General features: G+C 37.3%; 1 protein-coding gene across 7 annotated transcripts in view; it reads left to right on the top strand.

Moving 5' to 3' along the window:
- Positions 1-25453, top strand: part of LOC106869710 (phosphatase and actin regulator 1) — a 389302-nt gene that overhangs the window by 225417 nt on the left and 138432 nt on the right. For 6 of the 7 annotated variants that reach the window (XM_052970519.1, XM_052970514.1, XM_052970517.1 and 3 more), the window contains one exon: positions 6768-6923. In XM_052970519.1, the coding sequence (XP_052826479.1) occupies positions 6768-6923 (156 nt within the window). Of the gene's footprint in view, positions 1-6767; positions 6924-23469; positions 23569-25453 lie in introns of all 7 variants that reach the window. The other variant, XM_052970521.1, reaches the window with a different exon arrangement.

Below are 25453 nucleotides of genomic sequence, written 5' to 3'. Positions count from 1 at the left end.
TATATTTAGCCACGGTAGTGGTTGAATGATATATCATCATCATCGTTTAACGTCCGCTTTCCATGCTAGCATGGGTTGGACGATTTGACCGAGGACTGGTGAAACCAGATGGCTACACCAGGCTCCAATCTGATTTGGCAGAGTTTCTACAGATGGATGCCCTTCCTAATGCCAACCACTTAGAGTGTAGTGGGTGCTTTTACGTGCCACCCGCACGAAGGCCAGTCAGGCGGTACTGGCAACGGACACGCTCAAAATGGTGCATTTTATGTGCCACCCGCACAAGAGCCAGTCCAGGGGCACTGGCAACAATCTCGCTCGAAAATCCCACGAAGGCCAGCCAGGTGGCACTGGCAACGGCCACGATATATGTATGTATGTATAAACTATTTAAAAATGCTTCAGCTTCAAAACTGCGATCATACTGTATATCAATAAGGACACATGTATCAATAAGGACAGCCATATATAGTCTGAATAAGTTCTGATGACTTGAGGTGGTATTTGGTTGAGGTAAGAAGCAAACATTTAGAAATGGATACTTTGACATATGATTGTTGGAAATATTTAGGGTGTTTCTTGGATCATATCATGGTACAGACCACACAGAGCACCAGGTGGGCCCTGATTGACAGACCTATGATCAAAGACATTCTAATTGTTATAGTCTTATCTGTTTTGGACACCTCATCTGGGAGTAAATTGTCTAGTTTGTCCTTACATAATGGACAATGTATGTGGGTTTGGGAGAAATATAGCTGCTATTTCTTGCAAGTTAAATGAGACTGTTGAGACCCCCATCCCAGTTACTGAAGCAAGGGTGGTCTTTTACAAAACAGGCTACTTCAGGTAGTTTCTATGCAGTTAGCTCATTGTTACAATATGAGGTGGTATCAAGAAGTTCCCAGACTAGTTCTTTAGCATGCCAACAGATGGCAGCACATTTTTGCATCCGCAATGAGAGCTTACTGTAACCTTCATGAGGCAGTGTGCTGAATGACATCACTATCGTGAAATTTGTGTTTTTGTGATCACATGTAATTTTGCATTAAACTTGAGAAGTCTGCTCTAGAGACATTGAGCTTATGGTGATGAGACAATGGGTTATACACAATGTTTCAAGTGGCATGGCCACTTCAAAAGTGGAATAATGTTCCTGGAAGACAATGAGTGATCTGGAAGACCTGCCACATGTGTCACCTCCAGAAATGTGGAGAAAATTCATCATCTTGTACATGAGGATCATTGGAGGATAATTATCGACATTTTGAGGCATTTGAGTGGGGGACATTCAATGAAAGCGACCAAATCTGTGGAATGTGAAGAATTGGATTCTTCATGATAACAATGAACCATGTCACCAAGCTCTCCTCACTTGAAAGTTTCTTGCCAAACACAATATTGTATCCCCTCTGCCCTATTTGTCAGATTTAATACCTGCGGACTTCCATCTTTTCCTGAAGATGAAAATGCAACTGAGAGGTTGCCATTTTAACACTGTTGTCAAGATCAAAAGCAAATTGCAGAAGGTCCTCAATTTGCTTACAGAAAACGACTTCTAGGCCAGATTGCAAAAGCAGCAGGAACACTTGGGATCGGTGTATTGCTGTGCAATGTGACAATTTTGAAGAAGATGGTGTTAAAACTTACACAAGTTATTTTTTATTAAACATAACTAGTTCGAGAACCTTTTGATACCACCTCATAAACCAAGCAGTTGATCACAATCATTTGATACCACCTCATAATCCAAGTCATTCTTAATTCAAGTTGTTATCTGGTTATCTAAGTGCCGTATCATGCCACTATTTACCCTTTCAAACTAACCTATTTTATTTTCCATAATCCTTCTTTATCTGATATAATGGTATGGTATAAAAGTAAATGCACAAATGTTAGATATTGAGAGATAGTTGCGAAAGCCAGTGTATGCCAGAGAGATTTGTGAAAATCAATTATTTTTGTTGACATCATGCATTTTACTAACACCAAAATAGTTATACTGAGAATTTGAATGTTTTATTCATAGAAAAATGTGAGGGGGTACTCTAGTTGTGTTGGATAAAATATTAAATTATTCTTGTTCATTGTAATAAAGGTAGTAAATTGTTTTAAAAAGTAAGCCATTACTATCTTTTACTCTTGGTTGAACCTTTTATCTCTTCTCAACCCTATTTTTATAATTCAGAGTTCAAATTTTATCTTTCTATTTTCATGCAAATAAATAGTCACAATTGTTATTGAATAATATACATGGTTGTGTGGTTAAGAAAATTGCTTCTCAACCATGTAGCTTCAGGCTCAATCTCACTCTGTAGCACCTTGAGCAATTGTCTTCAACTATAGCCCTGAGCCAACAAAAGTCTCAGGAGTGGATTTGGTCGACAGAAACTGAAAGAAGTCTGTTGAACGTGTATATGTATGTAATGTTTGTATATAGACAATAGTTGTACAAACCTGTAGGTTAGGTATTGTCTATGTGGCTGAGAAATTTATTTCACAATTGTGATTCAGGGTTCAAAACCTTGTTTGTGAAATTTGAGAGATGACAACTGTAGGGAAGCCTGGTGAAAGTGGTGGGTATGACTATACTCAACTACACACAGATGTACTCACATATGCATCAATATGGATGGAGGATGAATTTAGTGCATTGACCAACAATCCCTGTATTTTTTTTTTACCTCATTTACTTTTACCCTTATTTAATAGGATGATTAAATGAGTACCAGATAAAATACTGAAGTTGATGTAAATAACAAAAACCCCTGAAGTGGGTGACCTAACCTGATTGAATTACTGTGAAGAGTAAAAGAGTAACATTAAGAATACTCCTTTATAAATGGCCCTGCTTGCTTGCATTGACCAAATGAGAGTCTATTTTGGGCAGTTTTCTATGACCAAATACCCTTCCTGACATCAATCACCACTTGTTTACAAGAAAAGTAATAATTTCCCAGCCTACAGAACAAAAACAGCCCAGACATGTTTTGTCTGGAAACAAATAGCACCGTATGAATAAGTATTTTGTTTACAAAGATTGTGCAGTATTTCAAAACACATCAAGAAACTGACATGCTTTCATGGTTGACTTGAAGCAAGCAACACTGTCAACGAAGCTATTGTTTACAACCATTGAATTTAAAGGAAATACAAATTTACCCACATGCATGCACGCACGCACACACACACACACACACACACACACACACACACACTCCTTAACTACATAGACAGACCTAATATGCAAGTTTATAGAACTTAAATAAATGGTAGTGTCTTGGCATGGTCAGGAACATCTAACAGAATACATCATCTTCATTTAATGCCCACTTTCCCATGTTTGTACAATTCAAACAGAATTTGTTGAGGCAGATGTCCTTCCTGTTGCCAACCTTCACTTGCTTCCAAGCAAGGTAACACTTCCCATGGCCAGACCTGTTGTTCATGTTTCACAAACATCACTTGTACGATGGCAGTGCTTATTTATAAGCATCCCATGATGAAAATATAAGGATACGTATACACACACACACACACACACACACACACACACACACACACACACGATGGTTCTCTTTCAGTTTCCATTTACTAAATCCACTCCCAGAGCTTTGGTCAGTCAAGGCTAATAGTAGAAGACACTTGCCCAAGGTGGTGTGCAATTAAACCGATCCCATGACTATATGGTTGGGAATCAAGCTTCTTAGCCATTCAGTCACATTTGTGCCTATAAATATAAACACACATTCATACATGCATGTGCGTGTGCGCTGAAAAGTTCATAGGCTGACTCTGAACGAGTGATGCTAGAGCTGTAAAATCTTGCCTACATTAATTTCAACTGTTCTCAATAAGAACTGCATTGTTTTTTCCAGGTAAACTCATTGCTACTAGTTATTTCAAAAGTAGCTAGTAGCAACTTCTCTTGCAAATTGACAAAATTTGGCATCCTGGTATTATGAAGTACCTGCAGAAAATAGCTTTAGCCCCCAGCGACATTCATGCTGATGTGGTTTCTACATTAGGAGGTGGTGCTCCAGTTTTATCAACAGTGCAAAAGTGGACAGTTGAATTTAGGAGGGGAAGGGAGAGTCCTGAAGATGACTCAACATCTGGACGTCCTACAACTGCCACCACTGAGGAAAACATTGATCGTGTTCACCACATGATGATGGATGAGAGGCAACTGATTATAAATCATATAGCCAATGTTATTAGCATATCCTGTGAGATTGTTGAGAATATTCTACACAATGAACTTGGCATGATGAAGGTTTCTACTGGGGTGGGTGCCATCTCTTTTGGATGCCTGATCAAAAGCACACTAGGCTGACCACATCATGTTTGAGACCGATCCAGCTGGCTTCCTTGAGCAGTTCCTAACCCATGATGAGTGTTGGGCTCATCACTTTCAGTCAGAGACAAAAAGATAATCCAAAGAGTTTTGTTTCATCAAGTCCTGGTTTCAATAACTGTTGTGTGTGACTGTGACTTTGAACTGGTTGATCACCCTCCCTATTCTCTGTTCTTTGTTTTCTGACTATCATCTGTTCCCCAACATGAAAAAACACCTGGCTCGGAACAAGTATCACAATGGTGATGATGTAGCTGCTGTTGATGCCTTTTGTAGCCAACAGGATGAAAGCTTCTTCACCAATGGGGATCCAAGCACTGCAACACTGATGGAAAAAGTGTGTGGACTGCAAGGGGGACTAGGTTGGAAAATAAACCTTATTTGGTCACATTCCATGAGAATATCTTGATCAGCCTCATGTGTGTGTGTGTGTGTGTGTGTGTGTATACATATATATTCATAAATATACATGTGTGTGTATACACACACACACATACATGCATAAATACACACACGAATACACACATGCATGTGTATACACACACCACATATATGTATATAAAGAATAACAAGTGGTGTTTAAAATTTACTACAGCTGTTTCAGTAGAATTTTATTGATGCATTCATAAACTACAACATAGCATAAGTTCACCATCCTCAGGGAAAATTTTAAGCATGCATAAACGTTGATGATGACCTATTCAATAGCCAATAATAAGACTTATTCATATGCACCCATTACCTATTTTTCTATCTTTGATGGCATTGTTTATATAGATATATTCATATATGAAACATCATAACTTTTAGCACTGGCTCTAAATTCTATAGAAAATCTGTAGAGATAACTTCAAAAAGTGATTAAATCACACTGCTAACACAGAAAGCAAGACATAGTTGACTTACAAAGTATTATTATACTTGGTAGTATATTGTTGCTGTAAACAAAATATGGTGTCCTTACCAGCAATATATATATTTTTTTATATTACATGTGTGTAAAAAAATAAAGTATGACCTGGTAAACTTGTTATGCTTTCACTAATTGTTTTAGATGTCCATATACTCATGATCTGGCATTGACCCCTTGACCTAGCAGTACATTGAGAGTGTGGCCATTAAAAAGAGAGAAGGCATCACCAGTACTAAGCTGATACTCATTTTCAGCTGAGGAGACTGGAGCAGTATGAAATGAAGTTTCTTGCTGAAAAATCCAATATGCTGCTTGGTTCCAGGAATTGAACCCACAACCTTAAAATCATGAGTCCAACACTAGGCCATGTACCTTCACACACTTATATATGTATGTGTATATATGCACACTTGTGACGTGTGTGCATGAATATTTATTTCACATGACCATTTCATATTATGACATACTTTAACTGTAGGTTTTGGTTACTGTTTTGTTTGTTAAGCATGGGGATGATGAATTTTTATATAGATATACTAAATTTATAAACAGAAATAATGCAATTAAATAACATTCATGCCTTTCTGAAGCAGTCACTGTGTAATATCTAATACCAGGAATGATAAGTGTTATATACAGGTTTAGCTCACGAAAAGTTTAGTTTGCTCTATTCTATGACAATGAAGTTAATATTCGTATTCTTTTCTACTTTAGGCACAAGGCCCAAAAATTTTGGGGAGTGTGGGGGGGGCTGTCAATTAGATCGACCCCAGTACGCAACTGGTACTTAATTTATCGACCCCGAAAGGATGAAAGATAAAGTTGACCTTGGCGGAATTTGAACTCAGAGTGTAACAGCAGACGAAATACTGTTAAGCATTTTGCCTGGTGTGCTAAAGATTCTGCTAGCTCGCTGCCCTTTAATATTCATATTAATGATACACTGATGATGATATATTTATTGTATCCTCAGCATAAACATTGTGAAGGTATGTGGCCTAGTTGTTGCAATTACTAGGCTACACCTCTTCTTGATAATATGGTTGTGAATATTAGTCGACATACCATCATCATAAGGTTGTCAGTTTAATTCCTGAACAGAGTGGTGCATTGTGTCCTTGTGCAAGGTACATCATTTCACAGTGTCCTAGTCTATTCAGCTTTAGCTGTAAACAAGGTTCTTAGATGAAGGTTCCTGGATTGCTGTATTTGCAGTAATTTCACTAGTTATTTCAAATTTTCAAAGCCAAGATTATGATAAATGCTTAATTTGGTTAATGTTTCAGGCTATAATTCATGGAATGTAAAATTTAACCATGTGAGTTAGCTTATAATTAAACTTCTTTCAAGAAACATTTAATTAGGAAGTTCATCATATTACTATTAAGTGCTTAATTATTTTCTTAAGTTGGCTATTTGTGTGACTTTAATTGTTCTGTTAATTTAAATGACTGTCTTATTTAATGAGTTTAAAATTTTAATTTTATTTTGTTCTAGATAAGAGAAAAAATGGAGAAATGAAATCCAGTTCATTAGGACCAAAAACACCGCCTCCAGAACGGAAAAGTAAATTTGCAGCCTTAGGAAAAATATTTAAGCCTTGGAAATGGAAAAAAAAAAAAAAAAGTGAAAACATTGTTCGGAAAGCTGTAGGTAAGTAAATTTCATTATTTAGTTCTTTATGTTTTGGGATGTAAATTAACTTTTTAACAAATATTGCAAAAATAATTAATGCAAGTTTACACAATTAAGGTCAATAACACCAGTTTATGATCTGATCGAATTTCAGACAAAATTGTAAATTCCATATGATGACTTGGCATCAAAATTTAAAAACTATAATTGTGCTTTTCTTGTTTTTGATGAAAAAGGACTGTAAATATAATAAAGGCACAGGCATAGTTGTGTGGTAAGAAGTTTGCTTCCCAACCACATGGTTCTAGGTTCAGTCCTACATGGTACCTTGGGCAAATGTCTTCTACTATAACCCCACACCAACTAAAGCTTTGTGAGTGAATTTAGCAGACAGAAACTGAAAGAAGCCTTGCTCTTCTTCACTACCTTTACATCTCTTTTTTCTCTCTGCCTTCCCTCTCTACCTTTACATCTCTCTTTTCTCTCTGCTTTCTTCACTGCTTCTTCTACACCTCTCTGTCTCTCTCTTTCTCTCTCTGTCTTTTGCTCTGCTTTTCTTCATTACCTTTACATATCTGTCTGTCTGTCTGTCTCTCCCCTCCCCCACCCTTTTTCCAAACGTTTTTTCTCCCTATCTCAGCAACATGGACCTCAACAAAGCAAACTACATGAAAGACAGCATAAGATTCAAAATTCAGAGAAACTGACAAATTGAAGAAAGTAAGATGATGCTCCTCACATGGAACCTTGTGGAAGGATTGCCGCCAAGCACTTTCATTGCAGAGGCCCTGAAGAGCTTTGGCTTTTACTGAACCATAGCTCGAATTGAGAGAAAAAAAGAATGAGTTCATTCACTCATATGCCTTAATCCAACTGCACATGGAGTTACTAGATAAAATATTTAGAGAGGAGGCAAAAACACAAAAGAGTGAAAATGAAACTACTGACTCCATAGAATCTAAGAAGAATCAAAGTGATGCTGTAAGGAAGGAACAAAATAAAGCAGATACCATCACCCTGAACAACTGTAAGTCTGAGGAAAAGAAAGCCAAGGTTCACCAGGAGAAACCAAAGAAACAAAGATGAAGATGTGTAGAGGAGAACAACAGCAGCAAAGTAAAGATCCACCAGGAAAAATGAATGAAGACAAAGACACCAGCAAGGACGTTGATGTAAGAATAGATGATAGGCCCAAGGTGGGTAAAGAAACAAAAGGAAAATGAAATAGAACTTGTGAAGGCAATGCTTCTGGTAAAAAGGAAGCCAAACCAGGCTGTAAGTTCTATGGAAAGGGTACCTACTGACATGGTGACATTGGGACAGGCTGCAGATTTACTCATCTCAAATCCCATGTGAGCAATGCTCATTCCACTCACCTGAAGACAAGAAAGAACAGCCACCAAAGACAGAGCCAGGTCACAAGATACAGTGCCACCACCATGGAAATGTGTGGATGGTGCATGCACTGCTTCTAAGAGGATACAAATTGTGGATGCAGTGTAGGACAGTGACTGCTTTTTTGGAGGTTGCACAGAGGATTGTTAGGTAGTGGAGGGTCCAGCCATTCTTACTGATGGTAGTGGGATAGACAAAACAATGAAGGATATGAATACAGGGAAAGCCTCTGATTCATGAGGTATTAATGTTGAAACGCTTAAAATATCTGGTGGTGTGTGACATGGCCTGGTCACACATAAGTCAATCAAGTTGTAAGGCAGGCATGATACCCAACAACTTGTATTGCAGCATCAGTTCTGGGTAATTTGACTCCGTTAATTTGACCCCAGTAATTTGACTGCCAGTCAACTCCACATCCCCCTCCCCCGGTAATTTCACTCCTAAATTAGAATTAGAAAAAAATGTTGAAATTCATTAACTCTTATTATTGTTGTTGTTGATTTACAGAATAATTCAGCTAAGTGAAAGCATCATTTCAGTTCTCCATTCAGTTGTTTAATTTAGCTAACTGACAGTATCATTTCACATTTGGGTGTTTTATTTAAAGAGTTTACAGGTTTACCTGTGATCCATCCCTACCTCATTCATTACTTAAAAAAGAAATATGCGTATACCATGCCTCACATTTTTAACAGTATCTGCAGAGGGAAGTTCGTGGGTGACATGAATTACATATATGAAACACAGAAACAAAATGATGACTTATTGGAAATGCAAAATGAAGTCCTTTAAAGTGCGAGGTCACATTATGACACACGATGAAGATTGGTGAACATTGTCATTCTTTGTGTGCTCCAAAACTCAAAGTTCACAAGATTTTGGCAAACCTAAAGGCACAAGCAGCTGCTTCCTAGGAATCTTCTCTTTCATTAATTGTGACTGCTTGTGAAAAGTTTGATGAAAATGAAATGGCTCACATGCCCTCCTCTTTGTCTGTAAGTCGCAATATAAGGAACTGGCATCAAGCAAAAGTAAGTGCCACTCCAATCCCTCAGTCGATTTAATTATGAGATACCTAATGAATACAAGTTCCTTGATAGTGGCAAACTTTACTTGCAGTTTGATAGTGGTGAAACTGGTGTAGACAGATTACTTGCATTTGCAACTGATAAAGGGCTTGATGACTTAGTGAATGTAAAACACTGGGCTGGTGGTGGAACTTTTAAGTGCTCCCCGACTATATTTTATCAGTTGTACACACTTCATATTCAAGTGGGTTTATTTAGTGTGTTCCATGATTGTTTGCATTACTTCCAAACAAAAATCAAGAAACTTACACCTGCCTTTTTAATAAGCTAAATGAATTACGTCAAGGACCAAGCCTTGAAAATGTTATGGATTTTGAAAAAGTTCGCATTAATAGCATTTTATCTGTTTTTCCTAGTGCTTCCATCTTTTGTTGTCTTTTTCATCTATCTCAAAATGTATACAGAAAAGCATGTGAATTTGGCTTTAAGGAAAGATACCATCATGATAATGAGTTTAGCATTAAAATCAGATGTTTTTCTTCCTCTCAATTATGTGGTTTATGAATTCGAAGATCTTGGAGATGACGACAATCTTCCACAAGAAGTTGTGTCCTATTTTGAATTATCGTACATAGGATGCATAGGAATTAGTCAACAAAAAACTTCTTTGTTTGCTATTGATAGTTGGAATGTCCGCTTTAGAACAGAATTGGATATGCTTCACACTGATAATCATTTAGAGGGATATCACAATGCACTACAAAGTTCTTGCACAGATCCAAACCTATAGATATTAATTACTGCATTGAAAAGGGAAGAACACTTGGCACAACTGAAAAAGGTTGAATTTGATTGAGGTGAGACCTGTGAGACCAAGAAAAAAGTATAAAGATATAAACAAATGACTGCAGATAATTTATTAGGCAATATAATCCTGAAAATAAGATGGCTTTTTTTATGAGCAATCACTCATAACCTTCATTATTACTGAAGCTTTTAGAAATATTTTTGTTTTAATATACTTTTTATTTTATCTCTATTCAACATTTTTTTTCTAATATTGGGAGGGAAATTGACTGGCAGTGAAATTACTGGAGTCAAAATATTGAAAGTGAAATTACTGGGAGTCAGATTACCAGCTACTTGCAACATCATAGTCATACAAGGGTAATGGAGATGCTGTCAAGGGAAGTAGTTTCAGAGGTATAAAATTGCTAGAGCCTAGTTTGGTTTCATGCCAGGAAGAAGTACTACTGATACTTTCTTCCTAGTACTGAAATTTCAGGAGATTTAGCCAAAGGTCAACCACTACACTTGGTATTCATCTACCTGGAAAAAGCCTTTGACAGGTTCTCTCACTCACTGATCTGGTGGTCATTGTGGAATCTAGGAGTAGATGAATTGCTGGTGTGACTTATTGAGCCAGGTACAGAGATGATGTCAATAAGTTGAGGATTAACAATGAGTACAACAATGGATTTAGTATGCAGAGCAGTTTCATTTTTAGTTTGCTGAATATTTTATTTTGTCTCCCTTATTACTGTTTCTGGCACAAGGTAACCATGCATCTTGGTTGTTCATAGTTTATGGCTATACTTGCACCATAAAAGACCCTAATTTCCTGTCATCTTCCATGAATATTGTTTCATTTACCTCACTTCACTCACAGTGGATTACCTAGCCATTGAATGTCTGTGGTGAATAGATAAATGTTCAGATAGGCCAAATTTTAATTTATTCTTGTTTTAATTATAGTGTCATCTTGTTTCATTTTAACTGCATGCCTGTGTTTAAAACCACACAGTTTTAATGCTATTTATTTAAATGAATTTTTTCTAGTAAAATGTGCCAGGCTAGCTCTCTTCCATACTGTCATGAATATGTATACTCTGTCATCCCATACTATTTTGTTAGCTGTTTGCTTGTCTATTTAATTTTTTAGCAATTTCATTTTTAGCTTGTTGAATATTTTATCCAGCCTCCCTTGCTACTCTATTTCTGGCATGGGGTAGCCATGTGTCTTGGTCATTCACTGTGTGCTCTCCCATCCTGCTCTCACCACCTATACCAGAAGTCTTTCTCTTGGACCCTTTCTTTATATTGAAAACCTGTATAAAAAGTTCTGTTTCACCTCTCCCCTCCTGCTGGCATCAGCTTACTAGCATCCACAGTACTACAATGTAAAAAGGTATAGCTAACTTGCTTGCATTGGAAATATGGCAAGTATACTTGCCGGTGGGTTAATTATCAGCACTATTTTATCTTTGTATAAGCAATGGTCTATACCACACCCTCTTCTCCTGGTAGATGCAGCAAGTGTGAAGCGAATAAGTGATTGTAAATTAAATGCAAATTGAAACCTATATCAGCTTATATGATATGTCTGGCAAACGTCCATGCAAACCTTCTTTTCAGATACATGCTTGTGTTCCTTCTTGCCGTCCATTCCTCACCCTTAGAACTGGCACATTCAATGTAGGCACATTGAAAGGTAGATCTGGTGAGATTGTTGAGATGCTAGAACAAAGGCATGTAGATGTGTGTTGCATCCAAGAAATAAGCTGGAGGGGAGCTTCTGCCACATTCCTCACAGACAAAGAACATAGGTATAAAATCTTCTGGTTAGGCCAATACTGACAGGGTTGATAGTGTGGGCATACTTCTTGCTGAGAAGTGGATTGATAAAGTAATTGAGGTAGCCAGAGTATAGAATACTTAAGCTCAGACTAGTTTTGCAAAGTGGGAAGAGCAACTATTATTCTGCCTACACTCCTCAACTGGGACTGAACAGAAAGATTGATTTTATGACACTCTTTTGCAGATTACCTCATCAACAAATGACAGTGACCTTCTTTTCATGGCTGGTGACTTCAATGGGCATGTTGGGCAGCATCCAAGTGACTTCCATGAAGTGCATAGCGACTGTAAAGTTGGTTCCCACAATGAGGAGGAAACTAGGCTGCTGGATTTCTGTGATGCAGACGACCTTATGATTTGCAATACTAACATCAAAAAACCAGCCAGTCACCTGTTTACCTATCAGTCTGGTGGCCACGCTACCCGGATTGACTACATTCTCACCAAAAAACAGGAAAGAAGATTTCTTTGGAAGCTTAAGGATCTTCTGAATAGTCAGAGATTTAAGGATGTTCTACTTGAAGCATTTGATGAAGAGAAGGATATAGTAGCATATAATGTAGAAGACAACTGGAGATTCCCGTGGGACAACTTGATGAGGGATACTGGCCAAATTTGTGGCTGGTGCAAAAACCTTTCCAGACCTAAGGTGACATGGTGGTGGAACAATGTGGTAGACAGAGCCATTAGAGTGAAGAACCAGCCTGGAAGGACTAGAAGAGTGGTGGTAGCAGAGAACTTTATCAGGTAGCTAGAAGGGAAGTTAGGAGAATAGTAGAAAGGAAGAAGTTTGCCAATGTTCTGTGGCATGAGAACCACAAGATTGAGATGTTTTGATTGCAAGGAAAGCTCTTGGCCCATCAGGAATCATTGCTGAGATACTTAAAATATCCAGCAGAATTGGATACGGCTAAGTCACCCATATAGTTTATCAGGTTGTCCATGAGGGAGTCATACCCAACAACTAGTGTGGCAGCATTTTAGTCAACTGCTACAGAAGTGAAGGTGATGCCTTAGACAGAAATAATTACAGATGTATCAAATTACTGGACCAGGTGATGAAAGGGTCATTGCTCAACTTATTAGGAAGGGAGCCTGGATGAGTTTGGTTTTGTGCCAGGGTGAAATACTACTAATGTTACCTCCCTGGTGAGGCAACTGCAGAAGCATTTACCCCAAATAAACCTCTGTACTTGGTTTTTTTTTTTGACATGGAAAAAGCTTTGGATAGAGTCCCTTGATGAACACACTTTAATAACTGTTGAAAGATGTAAAAATGGACTTGGAAAATGACACAGCTGTAATTATGGGGAAGAACATAGCATTAAATCTTATTTCATCAGGTTATTAATGCATTCTGATCAGCAAAACAGAAATATTTTCTATAAAAGAAATGAATGATGTAACGATTGAAAAGCTTGGTCCAGGTAAACGTAGGACAAACTTGTTAAAGCCCCATTGACAGTTTGCTCATCCTCCAAAGAAAAGACTTGAAACCTTATTAAAGGATGCTGGGGCATGGAATGAGAATTATGATGAAGACCTGTCGGAAATAGAAGCAAAGTGTGAACTTAGTAAAGCGTATGCCAAAACTCCACCTCGACCAGTAGTGGCATTACAAATGGCTAGAGAATTTAATGAAACAGTAGCAATGGATTTCAAGCAGTATAGAGGTCAGTGGATACTAAATATAACTGACATGTGGTCCTGATACACAGTGTCAGTTTTCATTGCTTGAAAGAGACCTAGTGATATGAGTAATGCTTTGATGAAAAACTGGATTGGCGTGTTTGAAGTCATGGGGCATTGATGATGGATAATGGAGGACAGTTCAACTCTGAAGAAATGCGTGAGATCATTTCAATCCTAAATATATGTGTTTGTACCATGGCTGGAATGGTTTGTGTGAGTGTGTCCATGCCATCACTGATATGATGTTGGAGAAACTAGCAGCAGACAATTCACAAGTGGATTCTGATACTCTGTTGACCTGGGCTAACATGGCAAAGAACTCAGTGCAAATGTGGAATGGTTTCAGTAGCCACCAGTTAGTATTTGGCAAGAACCCAAATGTACCAAATATAATGCAAGCAGAGTTACCTGCTTTAGAGGGAAGCACAACCAGTGAAACATTCTTCAAACATCTGAATGCTTTGCATGAGGCACGGAAGGCATTCAAACAAATGGAAGCTAGTGGAAGGATTAGGCAGGCTTTGAGGTCAAAAGTGAGAGCAGCAGAACAGATATATGAAAATGGTGATAATGTGTTTTACAAAAGAGAAGGAAAGGAGTGGTGGTTAGGTCCTGGTAAAGTAGTTTTTCAGGATGGTAAAGTCATGTTTGTTAGACATGGTAGTGTATTTGTCAGAATGTCACCTAACAGACTATGCAAAGTAGGCGGATAAACAAAAGAAAGTTATCCAGAGGTAGATGACAATGACAATGACACAAACTCTGCAAGCAGCCAGCTATGCATCTCAAAAGATCAACTGAATGTGTTAGAAGAAGGAGGTGTAGATACTTCACATGACCATAAAAGTGACAATAGTCCTAAAGATGATAGTGATGGAGGACATCCACACTGCAAAGAATAGAATCATATCGGAGTGAATCAATGCATTCAATATAAACTGCCAGAGTCTGAGGAATGGACAGATGCTACAATATTAAGCAGAGCAGGCAAAACAACAGGAAGGAATAAAAAATGGTATAATGTTTACAATGAGGTCAACAATGAAATGCAATGCATTGATTTAGGCTATGTAGAGTGGAAAAGTTTGGACACACTGTAACCTGTGGAAATACATGTTACTGTGGATGATAGTAATCCAAGCAGTGTAATAGCCAAACAAGCCAAATTACAAAAGCTGTGAGAGTTTGAAACATATGAGGAAATGAATGATTGTAGACAAAATACCATAAGGTGGGTGATTACAGGTAAAGATGGTAGCATCAGAGCTCGCCTTGTGGCACAAGGGTTTGAGGAACTGTTATTTATACCTAAGAATAGCCTGACTGTAGGAAAAGGAGTTATGAGAATATTTCTTACTCTTGCCTCAAGTAAAAATTGCAATGTAAAAACCACAGACATGAAGTCAGTTTTTTTTACAAGGCAACTACTGTAGGAAGTGACACACAGAAAAGTTCTGTCTGAAAACTCAAATATGGATTATACGGGCTTAAGGAGAGTGCAAGACAGTTTTATTTGAGCATGAAAGATGAACTTATTAAATTAGAATGTAAACAGTTAAATTTGGTTACTGTCATGTTCACATTGACAAAAGGTGGAAATCTGCTTGGAATCATATGTGGTCATGTTGATGATTTTCTCAATGCAGGTGAGAAGATGTTTGATGAAATATTATGCACTCAGACAGCGATTTCTAGCAGGTAAAGTTGAGAAAGGAAACTTCAGGTACACCGATTTCCAGATACAGCAAAGAACAGATGTAATAACACTTAATCATTTGGCATATGTGCAGAAATTGGATCATCCACAACTAGATCCTATACATGCATCTGAGAAACAATCTCAACTGAATGCAGGTGAACAGTCCCAGTTCAGGAAGTTAGTTGGTCACTTGAACTGGGTGGTACAGGGTCACATCCAGACATGGCCTTTGAATTAATTGATCTAAGTACAAAACTGCCAGAAACATCTGTTGCTGATTTAGTGGGGAAATTGAAGGTTATAAAGCTTGTTCAGTCATTCCCATCCCTGCAAGGAAAGCCTACAGAAGACTGGGAAATATTCCTATTCAACGATGCAGCTTTAATGAATATAAACAATGGCAAAGGGAGTACTGGAGCACACCTGTTGTGAATTAAAGATCGTCTTGGAAACTGTTGTCCAATCTACCAGAAATCCAATAAAATCAAAGGAATAGTTTGATCCACTATATCTGCTGAAGTCTTAAGCTTGCAGGAAGGATTGGAATCAGCAATATACTATAGGAAAGTCTTAGAAAATATTTGTGGGATAGGTGAGTGAAGTCTACCAGTCACAGAATGTTCTGCTACCACTGATAAACACGCTTTAAAAACTGTTGAAAGATAATCTATGCTCACTGTTTTTCTCTCTTCTTTGTTCACTCACTCAATATATGTCTTCCTTCCACACTTAGTTCTACAAAGGCAGATCATTATAAGAGTTATCTCCCTTACATCTTATTAACATCCCCTACATCTTAATCTTGTACGAAATGCAGAAGCTAGGGATAGAGGTGTGGTTAGCGAGAGCTGTTCACACTATCTGCTGAGATGCTGTTAGCAATGAGTATAGCAAAGAATTTAGTGTACAGGTAGGAGTTCTCCACAGATCGGTTTTCAACCCCATTCTTTTTCATCATAGTCCTCAAGGCCATAACAGAGGAATTTAAGACTGGCTGCTCCTTATGTCCTGAACTAGAGAAGAAATTTCATGTGGAAATAAAGTCTGGAATTTAAGGGCCTTAGAGATAATTCGGAAAAAAACAAAGTCCTAGTAAGTAGGAAAACAGACAAATCACAAATCCCTTCAGAACATGGCCATGCTCAATATGTAGAAAAGGTGTTGGTGGAATCTCCATAGTGTGTATCCAGTGCCAGCCATGGACACATCGGAAGTGCAGTAGTATCACAGGACGATTAACAGAGAAAGTAGTCTTTGTGTGTGACAGATGTGCAGGTACAATAAACACTAAGTATGTCCAGAGAATAGACTTCCTCAAAAGTCCTGGGCATCCTTAGTAATAGTAGATAGCTTTCATTACCTAGGCAACCAAGTTAGCAGTTGGGGAGGAAATTCTGAAAGTGTAGTTACTAGAAAAAGAATAGGTTAGTAACAAAGGGGACTCTCCCTCAGAGTGAAAGGCAGATTGTATGATGCCTATGTACATGCAGCTATGCTACATGGCAGTGAAACATGAGTTGCAGCTACAGAGGATGTGCAAACGCTTGAAAGAAATGAAGGCAGCATGCTCTGCTGGATGAGTAACATTAGTGTACATGTACAACTGAGTGTAAATGTTCTAGGAGAAAAATTGTGTATAAGAGGCATCAGATGTAGTGTGCAAAGAGACAACTGTGTTGGTATGGTCATGTAATACATAAAGAGGTGCTGATCTTTAATTGTGGAGGGAACTTGTGGGAGGGTAAACTCTGGAAGACATGTGACAAAGTGGGCCTCATTAAGAAAATGACAAGGCACCAAGATTCTGGTTAGTTACTGTGTTTGAGAAGACACATCAAGCTAAGTAAAATCATAGCCATACATGTATAGACATAATTTTATCCTCTGTCAAACTCCCTCACAACCCATCTTCTCTACACACACCCCACTGCAGGCCCCACCATATCCCTCACACACTTATCTGCACACTCTCCATCCCTGCACATACCTACTACCCCCCCATTTCACCCACTTCAATTTCTCTCACCATCATTTGCTATCTCCACAGCCACCCCAATTCCTCTCACCATCACTTGCTATCTCTAAACATCTTCCCCACACTCTTATGGAATATTCCCCTCCTTCCCTCTACTACTCATATTACTCCCACTGTTCCCTGTGCGCAGGCCCTCTCTCTCTTACGCTGACTGTCTCTCTATTTCTCTGTCTAACTCTCTCCCACCTTCCTCCTCTTCCCTGTCCTACTGAGGTAGCCAAGTATCTCCTCAATAATAAAAGGGCTACCTCTCTCATACTCTAATCTCTCTACTCCACTCCCTCTCTCAACTGAGGGGTGTCATACGAGCTCATGGGTCTTGATGCTTTATAAAAAAAAACACCCTTGTTGGTGTCATAAAAAGCACTCCTGCTGATGCCACTCCTGCTGGTGCCTTATAAAAAACACCTGTGCTGGTGCTGCATATAAAGCATCCAGTACAGTCTAAAATGATTGGCACAAGGAAGGGCATTCAGCTGTAGTAACTATGCCCAAACAAACAATTAGAGCCTGCTGCAGCTCTCTGGCTTGCCAATATAGAAAACAAACATTATATGATGATGGTGGTGGTGGTGGTGGCAGCAGTGGCATTCACCAAAGATGTGTTATCAGTCCATAACAGGAATTTAAGACCAGCTGCCTTTGGGAACTCCTCTATGCTGATGACCTTGTTCTTATAATGAGAAGTGTGATAGAATCAGAAATGAAATTCCAGGTGTGGAAGCAAAACCTGGAATCAAAGGGCCTTAAATTTAACTTAATAAAGACCTTCATTCTTGTTAGCCGGAAAACAGACAGGACACTCATCCCTTCAGGTAAATGACCCTGTTTGATATGTAGAAGAGTATAAGTAGAAATTCCAAGCACTATACTCACTGAAAACTCTGTATTCATAGTTTAAACTGTGGAATCACAGGAAGGTTAACAGAGAAAGTGGACTTTGTTTGTAGTAAATGTTTAGGTGCAGTAGACACTAGAAGCACACAAGAAATAGATTTCTTCAAATGTGCAAGGGGATCTTTAAAAGGAGTAGCTTGTTTCTGTTATGCAGGTGACCTAATTAGTTGTGGAGGGAGATATGCTGAAAGTATGGTTGCTAGAAAAAGAACGGGCAAGAGAAAATTCAGGGAGCTATTATTTCTATTGGTAACAAAGAGGCTATCTCTCAGAGTGAAAGGAAGATTGTATAGCCCTTGTGTACAAACTGCACTGCTATATGGTTATGAAACTTGGGCCATAAATGCAGAAAACATGTGAACACTGCAAAAGAAATGAAGCTAGCCTCATCTATTGGATGTAAACATCAGTGTGCATGTACAACAAAGTACAAATGTGTTAAGAAAAATATAGGATGTTAAAGGTATCAGATGTGCAAGAGAGACGACTGCTGGTATGGTCATGTGATGCAGATAGATGAGGGCAACATAAAGAATTGCTGATCACTAAATGTGGACAGAACCTGTAGAAGAGTGAGATATAGGAAAACATGAGATGAAGTGATGAAGACTGACCTGAAGAAATTGATCCTTACATAGGAGATAACAAACAACTGAACTGAATGGCAGTATTCTGTGGTTGAGAAAACCTACCCCAAAATGAGGTTTTGTCAAGCCTTTCCCCAACAACTTATCTTCTGACACCCACTCTTCCATCACTCTTAACTGCAGCACTATTCACTCAGGTGGTATAAATGATGCCATTTATTTCCCTGCACTTCACATTGTGTCCTTATTACTGTCTCTTATCACCTCCTCTTCCTCTTTGACCTGCTCCTATTTCTCTCAAACCTCTCCTAACTGATATTCACTACATCCATCTCAAACACCATCTCTTGTTTTTATTGCATTGAGCAATATGTTTTCTGTAACAACATAAGCAGGATATGATAAAATAAATGATGTTGCACTTTATTAGATATTTAATTGATTGATTAATTGACTGATATAAACTCCAGCTTTGAATATAAATCTTAGTTTGACATCATGCCCTTTTCTATTTGCTGAAATGAATATGAAATAAATGACATGATTTAGTAGTTCCTCACAAACATAGCAGAGAACATTGGCACTTTTACTGTGTCAGATTATTTTTGGTAACTTCCCACATCTTCACATGACATTGAAGGTGGCAGATTTTCTTAAATTGGCAGTTTACCATATTGTGAATTTCTTTCATTCATCATACAGCGATTTCCAAACAAAAGCCCATATATCTATACGCAAATTTCAACCTAGAGGCAGGATGACTTACCTTATTCATGTTTGAGTAAGAATATATTTGAATAAGTATCTCAGTTATTGATTTACGATTGTACCATCCTTTGTATAATAAATTAGGTATTAAAAAATAAATGTTTTCTAGGCATAAAAGCAAACATTGAGTCAATCATAAACTGTTCAGTAAAGTTGAGTTTATAAAATATTATTGGCAATGACTTCAAAGTCTTAGTGGTGATGACTTTTTAAAATTCTCCAGTTGAACCAGAGGGAAACTTCAAAGTCACTGTCGAGAAAATTAAAATGTGTGTGTGTGTGTGTCCTATTGGGCAAAATACTTTATTCCCCAAGTTTAAATTTGTCTCATGTTCATAGTTGTTATTGCTGTTTATCTCCAAGGCAGCCATGATTGAGGAAACTCTTGATAAAAGCTATTTTAGCTACAACCTTCCCAAATACTCTTTGTCTAAAATAAACTGGAATGGCCACAACTGGAACATCCTCTATCAAATGTTTGCACAATCAGGATTGAGCTAAACAATGAGAACAGTTATTTTCTTTTGCAGACTAAACCCTTCAGCCAAAAGTAGTTATCACAAACCTCCCCACCTCTCTCTTTCTCTGCTTAAATATTTTATATTAAATGATTACACCTCATATTCATAGTGGAAAAAACTTGAACAAAATCCCCAAATCCTAAAGTGTCTTTAATAAATAAGACACTTTAGGATTCAAAGATCATGGAACTACAAGTTTCTCTATGAATGCTTTAGTGTGTATATTAATTACAGGCTGTTAATATATTTTGTCAATACATATTGCTTTATCTGCCTCACTGGAATTTGGTGCTGACTAAAAATGGGCTTTTTGGTAGGCAAATGTATGAGAGACACATCATCATCATCATCAACGTTTAACGTCTGCTTTCCATGCTAGCATGGGTTGGACGATTTGACTGAGGACTGGTGAACCAGATGGCTACACCAGGCTCCAATCTGATTTGGCAGAGTTTTTACAGCTGGATGCCCTTCCTAACGCCAACCACTCTGAGAGTGTAGTGGGTGCTTTTACGTGCCACCGGCACGAAGGCCAGTCTGGCGGTACTGGCAACGGCCATGCTCAAAATGGTGTATTTTACATGCCGCCTGCACAGGAGCCAGTCCAGCGGCACTGGCAACGATCTCGCTCGAATGTCTTTACATGTGCCAGCGGCACAAGTGCCAGTAAGGCGACGCTGGGCACAGGTGCCATCACAATTTCGCTTTTGCTTGCCCCAACAGGTCTTTGCAAGCCGAGTTTCTTGTCCAATGAAGGAGACGACATTGGCATGGGTGCAAAAATATGGAACGCTTCACGATACTCTGTATCGTTCCCATTTTAGAACATGTACCGCCGGTCAATGAAAATGCACTGATGACTTAAATGTTCAGGAGTAAAAAGAAAATGTTAGAAATAATAATAAATCTACCAAATTACTGTCAACTTTGGTTTCTTAATTTCACATATTTAAACATATTTAATGATTTTGATTGAAAATAAGAAATAAAATACAATTGTCTGTTAAAGCAAACAGTTCATCTGCAGCTGTATATGGATATGCAAGTTCATTAGAAATAAATAGAAATGTTAAAGTGTTTCATATATGTGAAACATATAGACAAGTGGTTCCTAAATTGTGCACCGCAGCACACTGGTACACCACAAGATGTAATTAGGTGCGCCTTGAAAAAGTAAGATTATATTTCAAAATATGAAAAATACAAATCAAAATTCACTAGAAAGTTCATATATAAATGTCTAAGTGACAAAAAATTAAATATTAAGTTCTAAACTAAGAACGAGAGGTGGTTGTGGCATTCAATTCATTTAGGCTAATTATGGTATGACAATGTTATTCAATTTTGAATCTGATATTTCATAAGGATAAGAACTAAATTAGCATCAATCTATCCTCAAAATTGACATCTTATGGACATATTCAGTGCATGTCTATATTTCAGTTTATTTTGGCCATAGCCTCTGCAGTTTTCGTTTCAATAAGTGTGAAAAATAAACTATTGAACTAAAATATATGATGTTGAACTAAATCTTTTAATACGTCCTCATGTATTGTGGCTGTATGTCAATATTTTTTCATTCATATAGTGGCAAGAATTTTCATCTTTTCAATTAATTTTGAGAGACTTCTCAAAAGAGTCCAATAATATGTGACACACTGCCACTTTTCACAGCTCACTGGTCAGTTGTCCCAGTTTGACTCTATTAGTAATCTGTGCTCTTTGTGCAATACAATTCATATTAACAAACTAAATTACCCATAAAATGGAAAAGTTTCAAAAGAGGAAACATGACTGTGATGATTATGAATGTGAAAATCTGAAAGTTAATGTTCGTTAAAAGCAACTATGCGTAGTGATAATAATGTGAAAGCTCGACCAAATTGTAAATATTCCAATAGCTATTTAAAGTTTGGGTTTCATTGGACTGGCAATGAGGATCAACCTCTTCCGCTGTGTTGTTCATGGTGAAAAGATGTCTAACGAAGGCATGTTGCCTAGCAAAGTTGAAAAGACATTTTACAACTAAACACATCTTCAATGTAAACATCTGAATTATTTCCAAAGACTGCTAGAATGGCAATCTAAACAAAGAAACTATTTTGAAAATGTCCTTAAACCTTAATTCCACCTTTTAGAAACAGCTAATTATTTTCTCTGCTCTTCTTCACCTCCACCTCAATTAATCAAACTCATCTTTCTCTTAATCCATCACAGTCTCTCCAATTAATTCACAATGTTGTCATACCTAATCTGATCAGCTTCTTCCCTCTTAAGAAAATACTTTGTAAACATAAAATGACATTAGTTTATTTTATCAATGCTGTTTTACTTCTTTCTTCATTACAGTTAAGGTACAGTTGTCTTGTTTTGATTTTTTTTCTTCATTGGTCACATCTAGTATAGACATAGTAGTTGATCAGTCTTCATTACATTTGGAGACATTCTCAGCACCAACTGCTCTACATGGGAGATAGGGGTCTACAGACTTTGAAGTCAGTTGTTGTAAAGCTGCAGGCTAGCTTTGATCCAACTGACTTTTGGTTTATAAATAGTTGGCTAAATGACAAGATGAGATCTGAAGATCTTGTGTATCAAATAACAGCCTTCCTTTACCTCGTTAAAGACCACACTGCATGCTTCAACATGAAGTGGTTAATTATATGTGGTGCAGTATTGCAGTCTGGACATGCTGGAGCACAACCACTGTTTAGTTTATTTATGAATAATTGTTGTTGTCAGGTTAACCCTGATCCAGTAGACCTTGGCTTAGAGATGTTCCAGCTGTAGTGATAATCTCATTTTAGGGGCATCTAACTCTACTCTTTCCAATGTGTCCTTTCCTTATTTCAGATGGTATGATATGATTTGGAATAGATTGTTTTAAAATGGTATGGTGTGATTTAAAAGAAATGTCACTGGTGCATCAAGCTAGTTGGCTTTTCTTTAAATTTGTTGATTTAGTGGCATTCACAGTAAGGAAGGGTTTAGTCAGAGCACCATAGTTACTGTAATATAACTAGTTATTCAAGAAATTTTATTGGGGTAAGATTACTCTTGAAAGAAATTGTGTTTATACACTTTCCTACAGCAATTATCAGTGCATATACATTGACACAAATAACTGTGTATGTGTTTTAGCGTGTGATAGCTAACTCTATAGTTAGAATTGTAAAAAACATAAATGTTGAGTTGAGATAAAAGAAAACTTTTAAAAGAAAGTATTAAAGTATGTTTTGGATGACTGAGTCTCAAAGATGAGATCACAATATATTTATATATGTACTGATACTGAATTACAGAACTATCCAATCCATCCAACCAGATCCAAGAAATGTGAACTTTATAACACAATGGTGATAGTCATTGTGGTTAGCAACAAATACAGAACAGTATATTAGGCAAGTATGTTGATAATTAGTAAGTTAATAATTGATAAACTACTAATTAGTATTTTAGGTCCTCATGGAATGGATAAAACATTAAAGAAGGTAATTTGAAATTACAAAAAAGCAAAATATCTTTATTCAACTTACACTTTTTAGTAATATACATTTTGCCTACTTCTTCATTCCTTGATTATTTATAGCAAAATCTTTCATCTTCAGTTATGTTTTATAATACTTATATTGGGTGAATGCCAACTTTAAAGGCTGTTTGTTAGTTTATTGTTGCTGTAGATCAAAATAGAAGCTGATACATCTCCTCCTCTTTTCACTATGTGAACCACTTGTTGAGGAGTGAGTGTTCAATACACTCTGACACTACATCCAGTTTTCAGTGCCCCCTCTTCCTACAGAATATGTTACTCAGAATTTACTAATTTCTATACCCTTCATCACAAGTACATCCTAAACAAAGTGAATTCTACATTTATCCTAAAAGTCAAATACATTCACTCACACTCTCTCACTACTTGTGCGTGTGTGTGTGTGTGAGAGAGAGAGAGAGAGAGAAAGAGAGAGAGAGAGAGAGAGAAAGAGAGAGAGAGAGAGAGAGAGAGACAGATAGATAATGTAGATACACAAGTATCTCAAAATAAACAATCTCCAAACAGCAGATGTATGTATGCCAAAAAAACTTTTGTTTTTTGCCTAAGGAATTCTTCCTCAAGCTTCATCATTGAGTATTTAGACTGGGCTGGTAATTACTCTTGTAATATGTTTAACTTTAAATATTACAATTAAGAGACATCAAGGAAAAATGTTTACCCCATTCTTCCATATTTTCATTAAACTATGTTTTCTTCTTACTACCAACAAGTCTTTTATTTCACAATTGAACTAGTATCTTCAGTTTTATATAATATCAAATGAAACAGTCTTCAACTTGTATTAGTAAAAGATAAATGTAAAAATTATGTCGACACTTTTATAGTTTGTTAAATAGTAAATCCTGTTTGTAGATCACCATTGCTCAACAGTGAGGATTTAGGTATTTGATTAATTGAATTACCTGCTCCTGGATTAGTATTTAAGTGATTGAGTATTCCACAGACATGTATTTACTTAATGTAATTCTCAGACAAAATCAGTGACATTTGATAAAAACTGAGGTCTTTACCTTCTCTACAGATGAAATGAACTTGGCCTTCTTTGGAGCAGTTGAGGAGGGGTGTTTGATTGTCTCTTTGTCTCTGACTCAAAGTGATGAACTCCGCACTCATCCTGGGTTAGGAAACATTCAAGGAAACCAGCTGGATCTGCCTCAAACAATGTCATATTTTCCTGTGGTGTGATCAGCCTGGTACACTTTTGATCAGATATCAGAAAACATGACACCCACTGAGCAGAAACTTTTGTCATACCAAATTCATTGTGCAGAATATTCTCAACTATCTCACAGGATATGCTAACAGTACTGACTATTTGATTTATAGTCAGTCACCTGTTTTGCTTGGCAGTGGCAGGACATCCAGATGTTGGGTCATCTCCAAGACTCTCCCTTACCCCCACTAAATTCAGCTGTACCATTTTTGCACTGTTGATAAAGTTGTCAGTATGAATGTCATTGGGGCTAAATTGTTTTTCTGCAGGTACTTGATAACATCAGGATGCCACATTTTGTCAATTTTCAAGAGAAGTTGCAACTAGTTACGTTTAAAGTCTTCTTTGAACAGCCAGATGTCAGTTCATCTGGAAAGAAACAATGAAGTTATTAATAAATGTTGAAATTGATGTATGCAAGATTTCACAGCTCTAGCATCACTCCTTCATAGTCAGCCTATGAAAATTTCAGCCCATTCTCATATATATATATATATATATATATATATATATATATATA

Source organism: Octopus bimaculoides, chromosome 9, assembly GCF_001194135.2.
Source record: "Octopus bimaculoides isolate UCB-OBI-ISO-001 chromosome 9, ASM119413v2, whole genome shotgun sequence".
Classification (NCBI taxonomy): Eukaryota; Metazoa; Mollusca; class Cephalopoda; order Octopoda; family Octopodidae; genus Octopus; species Octopus bimaculoides.
Note: the sequence above shows the minus strand (reverse complement) of the source record. Positions and strands in the feature narration are given on the sequence as shown.